The following is a 19,478-nucleotide window of genomic DNA, read 5'->3' on the forward strand; positions in this document are numbered from 1 at the left end:
ATATATATATATATATATATATATATATAAAAAACTGACATAATTTACTCATCCTTTTGTTATTTCAAACCTGTTTGACTTTCTTTCTACGAAAAGTGAATTTTGTATACAAATTCAAAGAAACATTTTCATATAATGAATGAAATTCCATCCTTTTTCTCACACAAGGCTAATCTTATACGGCTTCAAAAATGAATAACAGAGCCATATGAATTACAGAGTCATATGAAACAGTTTTATGATACTTTTATGCTGCTTTTTTCTTATTGTGGGGCTAGATCTCGATTTACTTTTATTATATGGAAAAGAGTTATCCTCTTACCTAAGTTTCACAGTAAGTCATACAGTTTAGTAAAAACCCAAAGGTGTGTAAAAGATGACAGAATATTCATATTTCGACCTATTCCTTTGAAGGTTAACCATTTATGGAAAATTACAAGATATCTGGCTCATCAAATGAGTATTATATCTTTTTTTCATAAATACTGTAGTAAGTTTTCTTGTCCCCGCAGAGGATAGAACAATAAATAACACAGATATGCAGATCAGTGCAAACAAACTCTTTTCTGGAATGGTTATCTCTTGATTGGAAGATATCCATTATGCCCTGCAAACATTATTGTTTTGTCAGCAAGACAAAGTCAACATTATTGGGCTTTTGTTTAATGACCGTAAACTGTGATCTCTCGGGTCACCAAGCAGAGGTCAGATAAGACAGTGTTTAGATGAGCAGTACCTGTGGTGCACATTAGCGTGAATGAATACTAGACTGTTCATTATCTGAATATTCAGTTTTGGTGGCAACAATCACGTAATATTACATACTAAAGATGCGGTCACATATTGATATCTTGCAAAATTTTGCAGCTGAAATCTAGTCATTCCATTAAGAATCAAGATTTTCACATAAGGGCGAAAAAATTACCCATGGTTTTCCCTCATTTTCAAGTTGATCACACAAATTTGCAGTACTGAAAACTGCTTGGTTTGAAAAGTGACTTTTGTGTGAGCTGTGCCTCATACATCGCTACACTATTTACAATAGACAATGAACATTTTTTTGAACTTATGTGACTGCACCTTTAACCTTTCAATCCATAAAAGCCACAAATTTGAACTCCTTTCAAGTTAATTCAATGCTTTTGTTGGGACTTAAAGGGATAGTTCCCCAAAAATTAAAAATCTGTCATCATTTACCCAAGTAAACTCTCATTCCAAACCTGTATGACTTTCTTTCATCTTACACAAAAGAAGATGTTCCAAAGGTTTCATTGATTTTTTTGGTCAAAAAGTATGGACAAAAAAGAAAAGTCATGAACATATAGGTGAGTAAATGATGACAGAATTTTCATTTTTTAAATGTTTTTAAGCAGCAAGACTACATCTTGATGTCTGCCCTTTTGGGAGAGAGAGGGGTTATTTCTCGCTGGGAACGTTTGGTGCTGGAAATAGAGGAGGTGGAGGCATTGGCAGGGTTGCGCTGTTGATGAAGGGGCCGGCGTGGGTGCAACGGTCCCCCCCGGAACAAAAGGACGTCCCTCACTGCCGCTCTAAAGGGTTTGCTGACAAAACAGTACAGAAAGAAATTCACAGCAGTGTTTAGCATGGCTAACATGTTGGCTAAATCGTATGCTAGATGTACCCGCCAATCATGGTGCACCGACGACACGTAAAGATGGTAGAGCACCACTCCAGTACGAGGCGCCCATAGTATAGCGAACACAGAAGTCACTGCAAGGAGCATAGCTGTGGTTTTACCCAGCTTGCCTGGCAGTGCCAGCTGTTGTCCACTCTCGTCTTTGCACATCTGCTGCCGCTGTCTCTTCCGGAGCCTCAGAATGATCAAGGAGTTTAGCACGAGGAAGATGCAGCACGGAAGAAAGTAAATAATGGTCACGTGGGTCCAAATCAGGGCGGTATCCAAGCTGTTGGGTGCGTGGCTGACCCTCCACATGTCTGACCACCAGAAAAACGGCACGCCGGATGCCAGTGCCAAAGTAAACACCACCGCGATGATCCGCCGGGCCCGTGCCGGGTAGCTGATCTGTCGGTGAAGTAGAGGGTGGCACAAAGCAACATAGCGGTCAACCGTGAGGGGTACGGTGGCCCATATGGATGCGTGATTGGCGGAAAACTCCATCATACTGACCGAGCGCAGCAGCAGCACAGGTACGTCTCTGTGAAACACGGCCGTTTCGAGCAGGAAGCCCACGAAGATGATGAACAACTGGCTGAGGATGTCTGAGCCGGTTAGAGCAAGAAGATACACGTAGAGGGCCTTCTGAGTGCGAACAGCCAGCCGGTAAAGAGCCACCAATGTCAGGATGTTCACTGGGAAAAGGTGACAACTGGAATTAGAAACAAGAATTGAGGTAGACAACGATGGACAAGGCATAAACAGTGAGGGAATGAGGCCAGAGAAAGGAGAAACAGAAGACCGAGATAGAAATCAAGGGAACGGAGGGAGTAGACTCAGCAGGATTGATGGGAAGTAAAAGATTAGGGGTCATATTTACAGAACATGGCGGCCCCCTGAAACCTTTGCCCTGATTTTCCACAAAGAAGAGATTAAAGTTAAGTGAATATGTACTGCTTTTGCTTGTTGACGAGGCAGGAGATAAGTGTATTTTAAGTGGTTTGTTTTAAAAAAAAAAAAAAAAATTGTTGAAACTATTTATAGAAAAAAAAAAAAATCTCCAGTCATATTACATATTACACTAGAGAAGCATAATAAAGGTACCTTCCAAATACTTAATGACAGAATTTTTATTTTTGGGTTAACCGTCCCTTTAAAATGAGAAATATCATCATTTACTCACCCTCACCCACGTACCAAACCTGTATGACTTTCTGTGGAACATTTTGAAAAATGTGTCAGTGTTTTTTTACATCCATACAATGATGTTTTGGACCCAATTGACTTTCACTGTATCAACAAAAACTATTCGAAATGTCTTCTTTTGTGTTATGCAAAAGAAAAGAAGTCATACTTGTTTAGAACAACATGAGGGTGAGTAATAATGACAGAATTCTCATTTTTGGGTTAACTAGACCAATCTCAGCAGTAAATTGTAAAAATACTAGTAAATTGATTTAAATCGGCTGTTGTGAATACCAAGCATCTGTCTGTGACCCTGATCTGGGGCCGTATTCACAAAACATTTTATCTTACCACTAAGAGTTCTCCTAAATAGCAGTAAAAGTTCTTAGCTAAGACTTTTCTCTTAAAACCTATTCACAAAGCTGCTGAGACAAACTTTTACTAAGGAATAGATAGAAGTCTTAAGCTAAGAGTAAGGGCGGGGTTGACCTCGTTGCTATGGAGTAAACACACAGTGATTGGCTGATGGGGGAGGAGTCAGCGATTTAATCATAGAAATATTGTAGAATGAGGTGTCATGTTTCCATATTAAAATAAAGGTTTTAAAATACAAATGTTGCCCTATTCAAATAAATATTTTTTTAATAAAAATGTTGCCATAGTCAAAATAAAATGTTGCCATATTGTTGCCATAAAGGTTTTAAAATAGGTTAGTGTCACTAATTAAACTAGCATATACACTTAATTGTCCACCTCTTGGATGTCTGCATCTCAAGAGATTGTAGAATTCAAGCGACAAATTATGTTTTATAAACAAAGTCTGGGAGAAACACATTCAAACCGTTTTTCTAATCAGCTCGAGAGGAGGAATATATACACAGACGAAAGCCGACTCGCCTATAGTTACTTTGACAGTTTTCTGCATCCCTCTGCCACCCCACTCCTCACTCTCGGCTGGGGATACGGAGATAACTTTGGGTTTGGGCTAAATTCTAAGCTCGGAGCCCTCAATCCCCTTGGACAGCACACCAAATACGCTTATATATTATTTTTTTTTTACTTTATTCAATCATTTGTAAGTGTGAACTCATGGAAACCATTGCCACGGGTAATCAGACAATATTTATTTATTTGTTAAAGTTTTTTTTTTTGTGTCTCATCGTAGATTCAAATCTATAAATAAAAATGTATTGCATTTATGAAGAAAAAGTTCAGCAACTAAGGCTCTATCGCTATTGCCTCAATGGTGTACAGTGTCTTTGGGTGGATTAGGACTGTTTGTGATTTGGTCTTAGTGACTTAGGAGTCCTCTTGACTACTCCTAATGTTTCAGAGATTTAGGAGCTACTTTTAGTGCTAAAATGCTTTGTGAAATACTCTTAGAGCAAAAATTTAGGACTCCTAAAATTAGGACTGACACGCCCATTATTTTTAAGAGTTTCTCCTAAATCGGCAAGTTAGGAGCTACTTTTAGCCTTAAGGTGTTTTGTGAATACGGCCCCTGGTTTATAGTAGCAGTTTATGGGTAGCTTTCAAATGAGTCGCTAATTAACCATTAGTCATACTGATTGATTGATTGATTGATTGATTATCTTTCATGTCCTTAAGTAGCTGTCAGTCTGTTCTGGGATTGGTGTAGTAAAATGTTTGTGGATGCTTAATGATTTCTTGTCTGGTCTGATGTGTCTCACTGAATGAATCTACCATGACCTTCCTCCATCAAGTGACTGAAGGTGAAGAAGATCAATTTCCCATGTGCTAAAAATACTCATGTGTCATGGTCAATATTCAAATAAAATCTTATTTTATGGGTTTTTTATTGTGCAGTCATTTCTACAAACAATAATTAAAAAAAAAAAAAAAAAAAAACGCTAAAAAAGAAAAAGAAAAGGAAAAAAGTAATACTCCATAAGTTGGAGTTGGAATCAACTATGTTCCACAGAATGCTGAATTGAATTTTGAATTAGAATTACAGGATTGGGGAATTTAATAAAATGAAAGCTAAAAAACATTAAAAACCTTCATTTCATAATCTGATTCATGTTGTTTGGTTATAAAAATATAATATAAAAATTGGCCAAACCAAAAATGACAAAATATTTAGTGTATATATGATTTAAAGGGTTAGTTCACCCAAAAATGAAGGAGTCATTTATTACTCACCCTCATGTCCTTCTACACCCATAAGACCTTTGTTCATCTTCGGAAAACAAATTAAGATATTTTTGATAAAATCCGGTGGCTCAGTGAGGCCTCCATTGCCAGCAAGATAATTAACGCTTTCAATGCCCAGAAAGATACTGTTTTGAAATCGCCCATCAACACATCAACTGTTTTAAATATGTCTTTAGTAGCTTTCTGGATCTTGAGAGGTTCAGTGACATTGCTGGCAATGCAGGCCTCACTGAGCCATTGGATTTAATCAAAAATATCTTAATTTGTGTTCCAAAGTTGAACGAAGGTCTTACAGGTGTAGAAGGACATGAGGGTGAGTAATTAATGACAGAATTTTCATTTTTGGGTGAACTAACCCTTTAAATCTGATCATTTATTTAAGAATAAATTAACTTTCATTTTATGGACAATGGACTGAATTTTGAATTTTATTTCAGTCCATAATAATTCCTTAAATTCAATAAAAAATCACATCTTGATTTTGACCTTAATTCTTAACTTAAAATGCATTCTCAATTCAAATCTCAATGGTGCACAACCCTGATCCTAATCGACCCCTATTTATATAGGTATTAAAATTCACATCTCATACCTGGCACTCCAACACACAACAGAGCACTGTAGTAGATGACAGGGATGTAAGCCAGCACACACTCTGACCTCTCCTGAGCACTGCGCTCATCCTCCTGCTGGCCGGGCGCTGTGCCATTGTGCCAGTCAATCATGGCCTCTGAGTTCCTCTTGTGAAAGGAAAGAGAACAGGAAGGAAACCTTAAAACCTAGTGTCTAAATATGACCTAAAACCTTTGTCACTTTGAGCAACAACTGAAATCAATGTGAAATGAACCTTTTTGTGTGCTGAACGTGTTTGGTTACGGAGTCTGCAGTGCAGAATGATGGAGCAGCATGGAATTTTACTACGCTCTGGTCCTCTCACCGGGTCATTGTGTTAATGACAGAGACAGCTTGCCCTCATAGGTTAAAGAGTGCACAACACTCTCCCTCATTTACTTGTCTTATCTTTCCACTTTCTACCTTTCCTTCTGTGTTTAACTTTGATTACTCCCATAACTGCCCCCTCCTGAGAGGATGAGGTGATCAGCTCTGAGCCAAACATGTTTATTTGCTATCAGACCAAGTGCACAGAGCAGAAATGATCGATTTGCTCTGTATATTTCCTTTTACTGCATGACATCATTGAGTTTTATGAACAACTTCCCTTGCTAATGTGCTTCGGTGCTTTTCCTGCATGTAAAGGGTCAAACTGTGCATTTTGCCTTTGCAGTGCATTGTTTTGTGTTGTCATTGGAATTGAACGACAGTATATTTAAAAGCCATTCAGTTTTTCCTCCTGGCAAACAAAGTGAGAGGGTTTATGTTGTGGAACATGATTGCCTGTTACGATGGGGCTGCTTCATCAACCGTCCTGCTTAGGTGGGCAAATTCACACTATGGGTGAGAACTGGAGAAGGCAGGAATGATTGGTCTTCTGTCACCTTATAATTACTTCTGTCTTTTCCCTATTGGGGATTTATGTGGGGACTATGGTGGCTTTGTGATTGCCTTAGCAATTTTCACTGAGCACTTCTTTCACACATTTTCAATTCCATTCATTCATGTGCATTTATCAAAAATTTAATTTAAGAAATTCTGTCAAATCTGTGTTGTTTCTACAGCAGAATGGTGCTACTATTTTTTAGGAAAACATTAATACCCATAGAAATGATTCCAAATGGGTAAACCCATAAATACATTTCCACAAATACAATACAAAAATGCTTGAAACAGCTTTAAAAAATCTAAAAAGTGAAAGGAGGATCTTAACCATCATAAAAGTAAATGCTGTCTATCCACTTTTGCTATTTTGGAATGATAACATGAAAAAAAAACATCTGTCAGAATGGGTAACAGGACTAAAATGATTTGATAATTTGATTTTCGGTAAACGTATATTTCTATAAGTATTTATATATGTGAATTAATAGTGATCCACAGATACTTTCAAAAAAGTTCATTTGGATGGTCTCAATGGTAAAATGCAAGAAGGATCATATAATTTCCACTTCCAGAGAAGCATAATCCCTTTATCATATACAGTTACATCATATGTTGTAATGAGACTTTTATGGCTCTTTGTGACCCTTCACTCTATAGTTGTTTTGATACAGAAGCTGATAAATGATAAATCTTTAACTACAGGTGAGCGTGTGCTAGGCTACAGAAGAGAGGTTTCCTCTGAAAGGCATTAAGTACTTTATTACTGATGTTGTTCTCCCTTCTGAAAATATCTCTACAAACAAATCATCGCTCATTTAAGAGATCCACAAAAGCAATGAGGAGGAGCATGTGTGTGTTTATATTGGTCTCTGTGAGTGTGTTTATATGATATGCTGCTTGTTCTGTGAAGCTGACTCTATGTAGTGAAAAATGTCAGGTTCAGTGGATGCACCAATATATATATTTTCATTAAAGCATGTTCCTGTGGTAACTGGATGGCAGTTGAGAAATCCCAAGTGATTATGATTACAAAGCAGAATGAGGGGCTGATCATTTTAGCAGTTTCAAGAATGTGATAAAAATCCCATAAGTATGGGTATCACACATTAAAAATGAAGTGGAAACTGCATTTTCTCAAGAGGTTTAGATTTTATGGAGAGGAACCTTGTTCTCATGTATTAGACATGCCTGTTAACTAAAGCCTTTAATATATCCATATTTCCTTGGGGAAATCCTTTGGGGATATTACCCTCTTTCTCAATGCCAAACATCTTTATAATTTGAAGTATAATTTTAAGGGCAGGGCGATATAACTAAAAACTGTTTATCTCAATATTCTACAGCCTTTTGGCAATGATATATATTTAAATGGGTGTTTTTTTTCAGTCAGGAACCATAATTTCAGCCAAACAGCCATTGAAACCAAACATTGTAAAAAGAAAAATGTAATCACAATGCCTGTGTTTTTGTATCCTTATCATCTTCTCTCTTCCTTTTTAGAAACAAACAAAAATATACTATTACGCATCCAGATATGGATGTTACCATCGTCCTTGAGCTCATAGCTGACTCAGGTGAAACCAAACCATGTAAAAGGTAAAATATAGTAAAAATAGGGATGTTTTCCAGTTTTTTACTAAATAACAAAATGAAAAATTATATTTAATTAAATTTAAACACACAAATATCTCAATACATAAAACAACTATCAATATTTACATATATTTTGACTATATTTTAATATAAAAAAAAAATACATATTTAAATTTCAACATTTAAACGATAATGCAAATGAATCACAGAGTTTTGAATTGATTCACAGAAATGAATCAATCATTTGCAACTGAAGTTTGAATAAGATACACTATTAAAACATCTCTGTCTACACTCTGAAAAATAAAGGTTCTTTATTTGCATTGATGGTTCCATGAAGAACCTTTGACATTCATGGAACCTTTCCAGTGCACCAAAGGTTCTTCAATGGAAAAGGGCTTTTTTTAATATATATATGTTCTTCACTCAAGAAAAAAAAAAAAGGGTTCTTTTAAGGGTTCAAAAGAGTGTAACGCTTTGATAATCAAGAGTCATACGACAAAATTAGACATACTTTTTGGGAAACTTAATGGCCAAAAAAAAAAAAAAAAAAGCATTAAATCATGCTGATATTTACAATTAAGGAAATCGAATTACTGGGATTCTACGTAAATCTGAACTGGCCTTGCGCTGTTTCCTCATATGCAATAAGAGCTTAATTCCCAGACCAGGGATTTCTGGGTTCCCATCTAGAGACTACCATTTAGAATTAGGGTCTCAAAAGATTTATATGAAATAACTCGTAAGCTGTTTAAGCTCAAAGCATGACATTGCAACTTATAGCATAACCTAAACTATGTGAATGACAAACAGCACTGTTTTCCATTACTGCACTATAGTTCACATGTGTTGCCCCCTGCCTAAGGGCAACCACCCACGCAATCTGTTTCAGAGAATCAGTGCCGCTGATCTGTAGACAATAATGAAAAATAATGTTTTAAATAATGAAGTGTGACTCTATTTACAGAGTCTCATGGGAAATCACCTCATTTTGTAGAAGTATAAATGGCCACTGTTTTCAATTCTAGGATGTACAGGGAGTCAATGTGTAAGGTTTCAGATCTCTCTCCATGGACTTTTTGCTCTAATGAACACGCTCAATTATTCATATTCAGCCGGTACACCTGAGACAATAGTTATGAGCTCAAGGACAACGGTATACATTATCCATATCAGGACATGTGGGGAAAAGAGTGTTTCATTGTTTTCTACAAAGGAAGAGAGAAGATGAGATGGATACAGAAACAGAGGTCTTGAAATTCACAGTCTCTTGATTACACAAAGTGCTCAAAAACAATGCCACAAATTTTTAAAGCTATCTTTATGACTTCCAGAGTTGACCTCTGGATATCCTGTAGATCCTGGAGAAAATATTAAAATGACAAAACACACACTGATTTATGTTCAGAACAAACCAGTTAACACTCGTTTTTTAAAAGCTGTTTGATAAGGGGAAGTAAATAACAGTGGAAGGTTCACATTGTACTAGCATAAATAACATTATTTTTAATTGATAGATAGATAGATAGATAGATAGATAGATAGATAGATAGATAGATAGATAGTTACACTTTCTGCTATTTTGTCACTGGAATTGTTTTAAAATATGATTGCAAATGTTTAACCCCTCACACAATCATACTGTACCATTTTAAATAGCTAAAGATCTCTACAGCAAACTATATATATATATATATATATATATATATATTTTAAATACAGCAATATTAAATAAAAAATCTTAAGTGCTCCACTTTACCTGTATTTAATACAGCAAAAACATACTGTAACTACAATTGATGCTCACTTTAATAAATTCACTTAGCACTCTCTTAAATAAAAATACATACATTTTCTCTTAAATAAAGACTGATAGCTCATGGACAAAGAGGGATTCTTACCCTCACAAACCGCTGCAGATCCCCATCCGTGGACTCTGGAGCAGGAGTCCTAACCACCGATGCCCAGCCAGGCAGCCCTTGAGGAGGACAAGGAGGAAGAGGAAGGACGGGGGTCTTTGTAAAACAGACACATCACTGCAACCACAGACTGAGTTCGGGAGGAGGTTATGGAAGGAGCTAGAGAAAGAGAGATAGAGAAAGAGAGGGAGAGAGAGGGAGGGAGGCGTTAAGCACGAGCAGGGCTGATTTCCATAGGGAGGATTTTGGTGAAGGAGTGAAGCACTGAGACAGACATAAAGAGATCTATCTTTCACAGAGAGGTCAGTATAGTGCAGAGACACATGAGGAAGAGGGTGCTTTGTTTCACACAGCAATGCCTTCAGACCCATGGGAGCTCTTATCTGCTGTGTGTGATCTTTATAGGGCACTTATAGGATATATTATAGGATTCCTCTGGCTGTGATGTAAATGTAAATTTAACTCGAACCTAAATATAGACTCTGTGGTTCTCTTTAAGCTTTAACCATTATGTAGATTTGTACATTTACTGAAGTGAATGTGAATGGCGCTTGCCTGTGCAAAACTCATGCCACGATGCTATAGGGTGTTCGGGATGGTTGCCAGGGCATTGTGGTTGCTAAGGTGGTCTGAGTGGTCTTTAGTACTTTTTTATGTGGTTGCTACTGGGAGGTTGCCTACAGGCAAAAGTCAAGAGAGTCCACTGTTCTGGTCTCTAAAATGTAATAAATCTAATGTAAGTTTTGGGGATAATTTATAAATTGTATTTGTAATCACTTTGCACTTCACAAAAACTTTATTTTATTTTAGTATAATTTATATACTATTTTATATTTTTCATTTTAAGTTTAAGTATTTTTTTATTTTATACTCTATTTAACTTTAATTTATATACATTTCAGTTTTATAGTTTTAGTAATTTTTTACTTCCACGTATTTTATTTCAGTCAGTTGTTGAGGCAACATTTCTCATCTGATATTTGTATTTTATTTTATTTCAGCTTATTTTAATTAACAAAACTAATTTAATAGTTTTAGTTTGAGTTACCAATAACAACACTGCTCACAAAGCCGCACAATTTTAAGAATCGAACTAGACTTGTTTTAATATATATACCATTTTTTGCATGTATACTATTGAAGAACTAAATGTTTTCTAGATTAATTAGCTTCCCTCACCAGCCAGCAACATCACGTCTCCAGATAGATGGAACAAAAAGTACATGTACACCACCATCTGGACACAGGAGGAGAGAAAGGGATGCACGGATGCTCTCTCTCTCTCTCTCTCTCTCTCTCTCTCTCTCTCTCTCTGTCTCTCTCTCTCACGTGAATACTCATCACCGAGTGTTCATTTTGATGAATGGTCTCTGACCTGGCCTTGTAACACAGCAGATAACTGGCCAGGCAGAAAATGAGCTGAGTAAACTCTCTGTCATTGGTCTTCATGCCAGCAGTATATATACTATAGGCATGATAATAGGGAACAGTCTTTGCAATAAATATCTATATTTCTCAATATAAAGTTGGTTGATCACTACAGATTGTCCAAATTGAGCTACCCAGAGAACATATCTGGGAAAAAGCCCCTTTTTTATGGTTCCAGATCACAGAAAACTACCAAAAAATATAGGCTGCATTGTGTGATGCAACTGTTTGTTCACTTTAAAGGTGCTAAAGAGGATGTTTTGTTTCATACATTTTTGCAATATTACTTGAAACTGTCTTTACTAACTGATAAAAGACTATTTATTAGGTGCACTGAAAGGAATAATATTAATATACATCATCTGTGCACGAGGTAGGGCCTTAAAAACATCAGCCAATCGTTTACGCGATCATCGCGTAAACGATTGGCCCTCTGGCTTGTCAGTCACTGCCATTACGTTCCTTGTGAAAGACGTGCGCGGATTGGCCCTCTGGCTTGTCAATCACTGCCATGACGTTCCTTGTGCGAGACGTGCGTGGCTGCGCACTCCAGTAACTTTCCACACTCCACAGGCGCCGCATGCAATGTTTTTGTCAGGAGACAGGAGTAACAACTGCAGATTATGAGTTACCTGCGGTGAGTCCGACATAATGAATCCACTAACACGACACAGCGAATGCCGGTGGTAAACACTCGTGTTCCAATACTTGTGCACGAGTTTTGGGAGGCGTTCCCTCGAATGAGCTGTGAAGGAGGGGGGGCTGTTCTTACGCATGTGCTCATTTCAAAAACTCACAAACAGTCTTTGGTTTCTCAGTCGACGAAAAGATCCTCTTTAGCACCTTTAAGTTGCATTAAAGTAAAATTATGTATTGGATTTTACTAATAGGCCTATATAAACTGCAAAGCAAATCAAAAACAATACCAAGCAAAACAAAAACTTGAAATCATTTTAATATATATATATTATATTGAAATGATATAATAAAACGTCACGGTTCGGTTCATGCAGTATGACGACTTATGCAGTCATTCACATGCTATCCACACTCAAATCCAGAAGGGGGCGTAATGCGTAATGCGAAATACAGTAATGCTTTTTAGCCTAACCTATTTTAACCAACATTAACCACCAATAATCGCAATAAGCTCTGTGTTTTGTTACTTTCGGTAAGAAACAAAGTGCCATCTTTCAAATTCTGTCAATTTTATCAAGAAATTCAAACAATAAACGTCGTTTTGACGCTTTTTGATGTGGCGTGATTCGCGCCTGAGCTCAAAAGTGAACGCGATCATCCCTTCCTCATCATCACTACTACAGAATGAACATGAATGAACATGAAGGTATGTTGAAAGATACAGTACAACTTACTGAAACGTATCATATCTCGTGTAATCGCGGAAAGATGTCAGTAAATCAGTTTGTAAATAACATGTCACGTAGTATTACATTTACCTCAGAAAAGCCATTCAGTGTCAACAGCTTGTTAGTTCGCTAGAGAAATTAACTTTTTCGCTAAATATATGCACTATATTAGCCTATATATTAATTATATTTTGTTTAACCTGTTAGTTAATGTAAGGCCTAAATAAATCCGTCATGAAAACAAGTTATGACAGCCACTAAATGATTATATTTCAACAACGAATTGGAGAAACAGAAGTTAATGCAAAAACTGCCTTATGTGTAATTTACATGCTTACAATACATACATTCTTTATTATATTTGAGTGTTGACGATTCTATCTAAAAAATAAATAGCAACTGAATTTAATAATTTGGGCTCTGTTGTTAATTGTAACCTTTATAGTAATGTGCAAGTAAGGGCTCTCTAATAGTTTACAGAGATAGATTTTTTTCATCTTTAGGAAAAGACACAGTTGGTTCAGTAAAACATTGTTTAATTAAAAAAAAATGTTTTCTCACCCTGCTGTACCGATCCCGTACCGAACCGTGACTTCAAAACCGAGCTAAGTACCGAACCGTCATTTTTGTGTACCATTACACCCCTAATACCTATATATAATTTAGCAAAATATAAAATAAAAAATATAATAAAATGTATTAAAATAATTTTAAAAATGCACTAAAATGATAAAATATGCACTAAAAATGCACTAAACACAAACATATTTTGAAATGTAGGATTTTTCCATTGATACTGACACTAAGTTTCCCAGTACATGACCATTTTATGTGAACAGAGCTCAACTATTGGCCTAATGTTGTCACATTAGCTGTATATCATAACATTTAATGACATCAATAAAACATTTAACCTTCTCTTAAAAGAAAGTCAAGCAGCTTTGTGTGGTCTGAACTTGGAATTCATGTTTTCATAGTGTTATATTGAGGGCCAAACCCAGCAGAAGGGAATGTTGATTTAATATGTCCTGTCATCCAGAACAACATTCATTATCTCCTATCCTCTTGCTCTATGACACTTCAGCATGTTAGACCTGAAACCTGGCAGAGTTATATTTTCATAAATATTATTCATATTATCATTGTATTCCATAAAAATGTCAATCAATTCCTTCACTCAACATGACCACCAACAAGTTCGTTCTGTTTAATTTGATTAACAAATTAAGTAAAGATGATCTGAGTGAAAGTCGGCATGAAATAGAACTTGTGATAGTCTTTTCGTCTTTTCTTTCCTTTTGTGGCATATGTTGAACGTGATTTCCCAAGTAACATTCCAATCAACCAATCAGATTTGAAGGACAGGGTTAGGGGCTTCTACACTATTCTTATTCACCTATCATTTCCCTCTGATTTTAGGGATAAGTTATGGGTAGGGTTAGATTTATGGGGTAGGGATAGCGTTAGGACAGAAATATTGTTCCAGGATCAACAAAAGATGCTGATCCAGCCAGGAAAACATCTTACTTGGCAAAATCACAGCGAACTGTGGGGTAACGCATTACAAGTAATGCGAGTTACATAATCAGATTACTTTTTTCAAGTAACTAGTAAAGTAACGCAATTAGTTACTTTTTTAGGGAGTAATACAATATTGTAACGCATTACTTTTAAAAGTAACTGGTGACGTATATCTGAGTGAAACTGCTTTTCGAACAAGAAAAAATGTAGGACAGGAGCTGATTTTGTCCATTTTGAACTGATTGGATTCTTGTTCTTTACTATTGCTCATATGAGTGACAGGTTATGTGAAGAGATATCGCTGCAAGAGGGAGAGGAAGTTATTTTGATTAAAGATTAAAAATGCTTATGAATTTTAAAAAAAATAATGAAGTGCATCATGGAAAAAACATTCGCAATAAATACTATATTCCATTAAAAAAAGATTTTATGAGATGTACTGTATAGAATTTCAAAAGATGTGTATATTCCACAATAACCTCTTAAGATTCACAAATTCTTAATCATAATTGTTTTTATTGATTGTCCCAAAAGAGAACAAGAGGAAGTGGTCAGTCTTTGCATTTGGCCTACAACAATCTCAGCTTCCATAGCACAATGTGTAGGAGTGTTTGACATGATCCTACACAGGCCTGTAAATCCTGTCATTGAATATTTTTTATCCCTGAGGGGTATTTACAGAAGAGTCATTAAAGGCTGCTGTGATGTAGAAAGAGGTTATGTCCACTTTGTCACTTTGCTTTTATCAACTCTTTTGTAGAGTGAAGAAGAAAAACTGCTCAACTCATAGTTAAAGCACTTAAAGTGAAGGGTTCTTTTGTTCCATCTAAACACATTAATTCATAACAGCACGTAATGTGATTGCTGTAAGCGGGGTTCACGGAGGCTAACATTATTAATGTGAATTTAATTACCTGTAATTTCTGAGGCATGCGGGGGAGAGAAACAAGATAAAAGGAAAAACACATGAATAAATGGAGAGAACTGAAGCAAATTAGTAATGAATGGATGGAGATAAAGGGGGGGTAAATACAGAGGGCCTTTTTGTGAGGAATTATGGATTATTAATGCTTTCTTTGTCTCGATAACAATAGAAAATGAGTTTCACAATGCGAATTGTGGTAACACTTTTCAATAAGGTCCCATTAGTTAATACATTAACTAACAACGAGCAATACATTTGTTAGTATTTATTAATATTTGTTAATGTTAGTTAATTAAGATACTGTTCATTGTTAGTTCATGTTAGCTCAGGTCCATTTAATAATATTAATGCAACTTTTGATTTTAATAATGTATAATTAAATGTTGAAATTAACATTAACCTATAATAATAATAAAGGTTACCTTTATTTCAATTGTCCACTTTAGACATTATAAGTGGCTTTGCAACTACATGCCAACTAACTCTCACTGGAGTAGACTGTTAGGTTAGGGTTAGTAGAAAAAAGTTTGCATGAACTTGCAAAGTTACTTATAGTCAGTAGAATGTCTGTGGGGAAGCATCAAAATAAAGTGTTAGCACATATTAAGTAGACAGTCTACTTATACTCTGACTGCTATGACATGTAGTTACAAAATTACTTACAGTTAGAACATCAAGGGTAGACTATCAAAATAGTGTTACCTTAATAAATGCTTTAGAAGTAGTTTTCGATGATAGTTTGTATTAACTAATGTTAACAAATGGAATCTTTTAAAGTAAAATGCATTTCTCTGTATTCATGACAGCATTTCATTTGCAACAATACTGCCCTCTAGTGACAATACCATTCAAGTTTAGTAAAATGCATGATTGATCTTTTTGGAGACATGTAGTATGTGTTGTGTTCATGCGTAACATTGTACTACTTCGAAACAGGAAGTCAGAACTGTTGAAATTATATCTTGAATGATGTAATAATGTAATGTGTGAGTAAATTGAGGAAACAAGATGGATGAAGTTTGTAACTTTTGTCTCGTCTGCTTTGTTGTTTAATAACTCCTGACAGATCCCACAGTATGACAACATAATTTTAAACCAAAATAATTTACTAAATTTAAAGGAAATTAAAAATGAAACCAATTTATTCATGATGCAGAAACACAATGCAGCTGAAATGCAGCAGAGCAGCAGATACAATGAGGTGCCAAGTGGGTCAGATACGGAGCCCCATTACAAGAGAGAGTGAGAGAAATCGAATTAGGCTTGCTGGGTCTCTGTATCACTGGTTTTGACAGTCTCATCACCAGTGATCAATATACCTGCAGGCTACCCAGACCGGCTTTCTTTTTACTGAGTGGTTTAAATGCTAGGGTATAAATTATTTGTATGGCTCTGTGATAATTGATGTTGTCAGTTGTCATTGCTCTAAACACGTTAATCTAAAAATGTAAAGATTAAAGGTGTGATTTCTGCTGCTAAATAATATATGTACTACATATGTACTACTACAGTGTACACATTTTTCAAAGTTGTAAAGTCTCTCAGAATTCCTTGTTTATTACAGTGTGTTACTTGCTGTTTTTTGGTCATTATTTGTGAAATGTAGCAATTTCTGAGTTAAAATCAGTGTGGACTTGATAATAATATGACCTATATACTGTCAGTGACTACTTCTTTTGCCTGAGGATGAAAGCTTACTGCTTTATTACACTGTCTATGAGTCACTGCATCACTCATAGTTACTGTTCTAACACTCTACAATAATATTGACCGTTCCTAGGACAGGTCAACAATGAAACAATACAAACATTAAGTAAGGCATAAGGTATAATCAGCTGGTCATTATCAGATGACTGTACATTATCCTGCATTATGTGGCTTTGGTGTACCAAATAAATGGACATGAAATATTAATTAGGGGCCAAGCACCAAAAGGTGCATAGGCACCTATTGTATCCATTGGCGTTCTCCTTCTTCTTCCACTCTGGAAGCCTTTTGTCGCCCATAGAACCACTCGTGGGAAAGTTATGAAATTTAGCACACAGATGGAGGACAGTCCAAACTGTCACTATAGAAAATTTTGAGTCTCTAACCCAATTGCTCTAGCGCCACCAACTGACCAAATTAGCACTCACATTCATGCTAATAACTTCTGAACTGCAAAGTCTAGAAACAAAATAGTTTTCATTCCTTGGCTCGAGACGATTTGATTGCACCCTATGACATCATTAAGATTATCACAAAAATTGAACCAGATCATCTTCAGACCATGCTTACAAAAAGATGTTTAATTCAAGTTGATTTCTCAAACCATTTTCGAAAAACATGCAAACGAATTTCACATAGAGCTTGCGAAAGTAAACATAAGGCTGTATCTCCGTAAGGCTTTATCGTATTCAGACCAAACTTGGTACATGTCCTCACAAGCATGACCTGAGGCTACATGCTGTGTTTCAGCTCATTAATTTTGGGGCATTGCGCCGATTTGAATGATATTCAATTTTCCCATACCCATATCGGCCATTTTTGGCGGCAGCCATTTTTAATTGTGTATTAAAATGCTGTACTTTATGAACGCATTAATGTATCATTACGAAACTCTGTAAGGGTCATCGGCACAATGCCCTGAAGGAGCCTGACAAGATTCGGACCAGTGCCACCTAGTGGTGAAAAAATTATTTACATGCTTATAACTTTGGATGTGGTTGACTTATTTTCTCAGGACAATTTCGTCATCTCCTTAGATTCCTGAATCCTTGCTGAGTCCAACGATATCATACATGCTAGGTATTGCAATGTTGTGATTTAGCATTTAAACAACATTCGCAAATATCTTCGAAATTGTAAGTCCGATTGAGACGAAACCACCGTAAAATCAGAAACATTGGTCGTTGACTACATGCTCATGGCCAAATGTCAAAATTTTGATAGTAAGTGGCAAAAAATGCTATCAAAATCAGGTGTGTGTAATATTTTTATGTGTTCATACATATAAATGTCTATAACTCCTAAACAAAACAAAGACTATAGAATAACACAAGACGTGTCACTCCTATTGTTTTGAATGGGAGAAAGTGCAACGTGCAATATGGCGGAATAAGTCCCGCCTTCTAAATAAGAGCCAGTCGCCGACTGGTAAAGTCATCGCGTCACTGCAGCAAGCCGTTAGAAGCACCGGTTTCTATAGAGGGTATGCATGTGACGTCACCGTCGACCGTCGACCGTTACGACTGCGGTCACGCCCACTGAGTGGCACAAAGACTGAGCGGCAGCATTGGTTTTCAGCGCGAATGCCGCGAAAAACACACAAACACATCCAAAACAGGAAAGAGCTTTGCGACTGACTGTACAAATAGTTCTGACAACAAAACCTGAGGTATATATTTAAAGACTGCTGAAAGCAACAGAAAAAAAAGCAAATGGATCACTGCAATTCACAGAAACAGCTGGACTCCAGCAGAGAAACATGGATTTGCAGTTATCATTTTGTCAAATTGTTGGATTTTGAGGTAAAATCATACCGTATATTTTGTATTGTTATATATTATGTTGACAACTCATCAATTAAATATTTTCCATTTTATATTATGCATAATTGTGTGTTTTTAACAACACTGACAAAAACTATACTATAAAACTATATATGTTTTAGGGCTGGATAATATGACGATATAACATTGATATAAGTGATTACGCGGATTTAAACCTACCTATGTTGTAGTTATATAAAATATTCACAGGCAGATTTGCTTTATGTATTTCTCCGGCGTCAAATCAGACACATATAAATGTCAGGAAACACGATTCCTGGCTGCATGTCAATATCCATGGATTAGGTTTATTTGACAAGTTGTAAGGAACACTTTCCAGTCCAACCTTTAGTGTAATCATTTGTTTTACCTGCGTTTTCACAGTTTCCAGTCACACAGCAGGTTCTTTTGCCACTCAGTCCAGCTGAGGAAGCGCGCTTTCGGCGGGAAAGTGACGTTGATGCATACCCTCTATAGCAGTGGTTCCCAACCTTTTTTTCAAGAGACCCCTATTTTAACACTGAAAAATCTTAACGACCCCCATGACCCGCCGCCATTCAAATGGGACCAGTATAGTCATCAGCTTAATGTGACTGTCCCTTGTTTAAGTCTTTTAATGAACAGCCAGAATACAAACAATTAACTGCAGACTTGCAACTACTGAGTTTTTCCAACAACAGATTCGCATCTCCTAGAACCCGT

General features: G+C 36.3%; 1 protein-coding gene across 1 annotated transcript; it reads right to left on the minus strand.

Moving 5' to 3' along the window:
- Positions 1-677: 677 nt before the first annotated feature.
- Positions 678-19,214, minus strand: gpr142 (G protein-coupled receptor 142). The gene is made up of 4 exons (XM_048170448.1): positions 19,147-19,214; positions 9,988-10,164; positions 5,589-5,736; positions 678-2,331 (listed from the first exon to the last, which is right to left on the minus strand). Exons 3-4 carry the CDS (start codon positions 5,719-5,721, stop codon positions 1,379-1,381), a joined length of 1,086 nt encoding a protein of 361 aa, XP_048026405.1. The 5' UTR covers positions 5,722-5,736; positions 9,988-10,164; positions 19,147-19,214; the 3' UTR covers positions 678-1,378.
- Between the last annotated feature and the right edge of the window lie 264 nt (positions 19,215-19,478).

This window comes from Megalobrama amblycephala, linkage group LG20 (assembly GCF_018812025.1).
Source record: "Megalobrama amblycephala isolate DHTTF-2021 linkage group LG20, ASM1881202v1, whole genome shotgun sequence".
Classification (NCBI taxonomy): Eukaryota; Metazoa; Chordata; class Actinopteri; order Cypriniformes; family Xenocyprididae; genus Megalobrama; species Megalobrama amblycephala.

Bases quoted from the DNA above. Each gene is read 5' to 3' on its own strand.
- gpr142 (XM_048170448.1), bottom strand. From the start codon at position 5,721: ATGATTGACTGGCACAATGGCACAGCGCCCGGCCAGCAGGAGGATGAG. The intron at 2,332-5,588 runs GTATGAGATGTG...ACCTTTTCCCAG, and splicing joins GTTGTGTGTTGGAGTGCCAG to TGAACATCCTGACATTGGTG.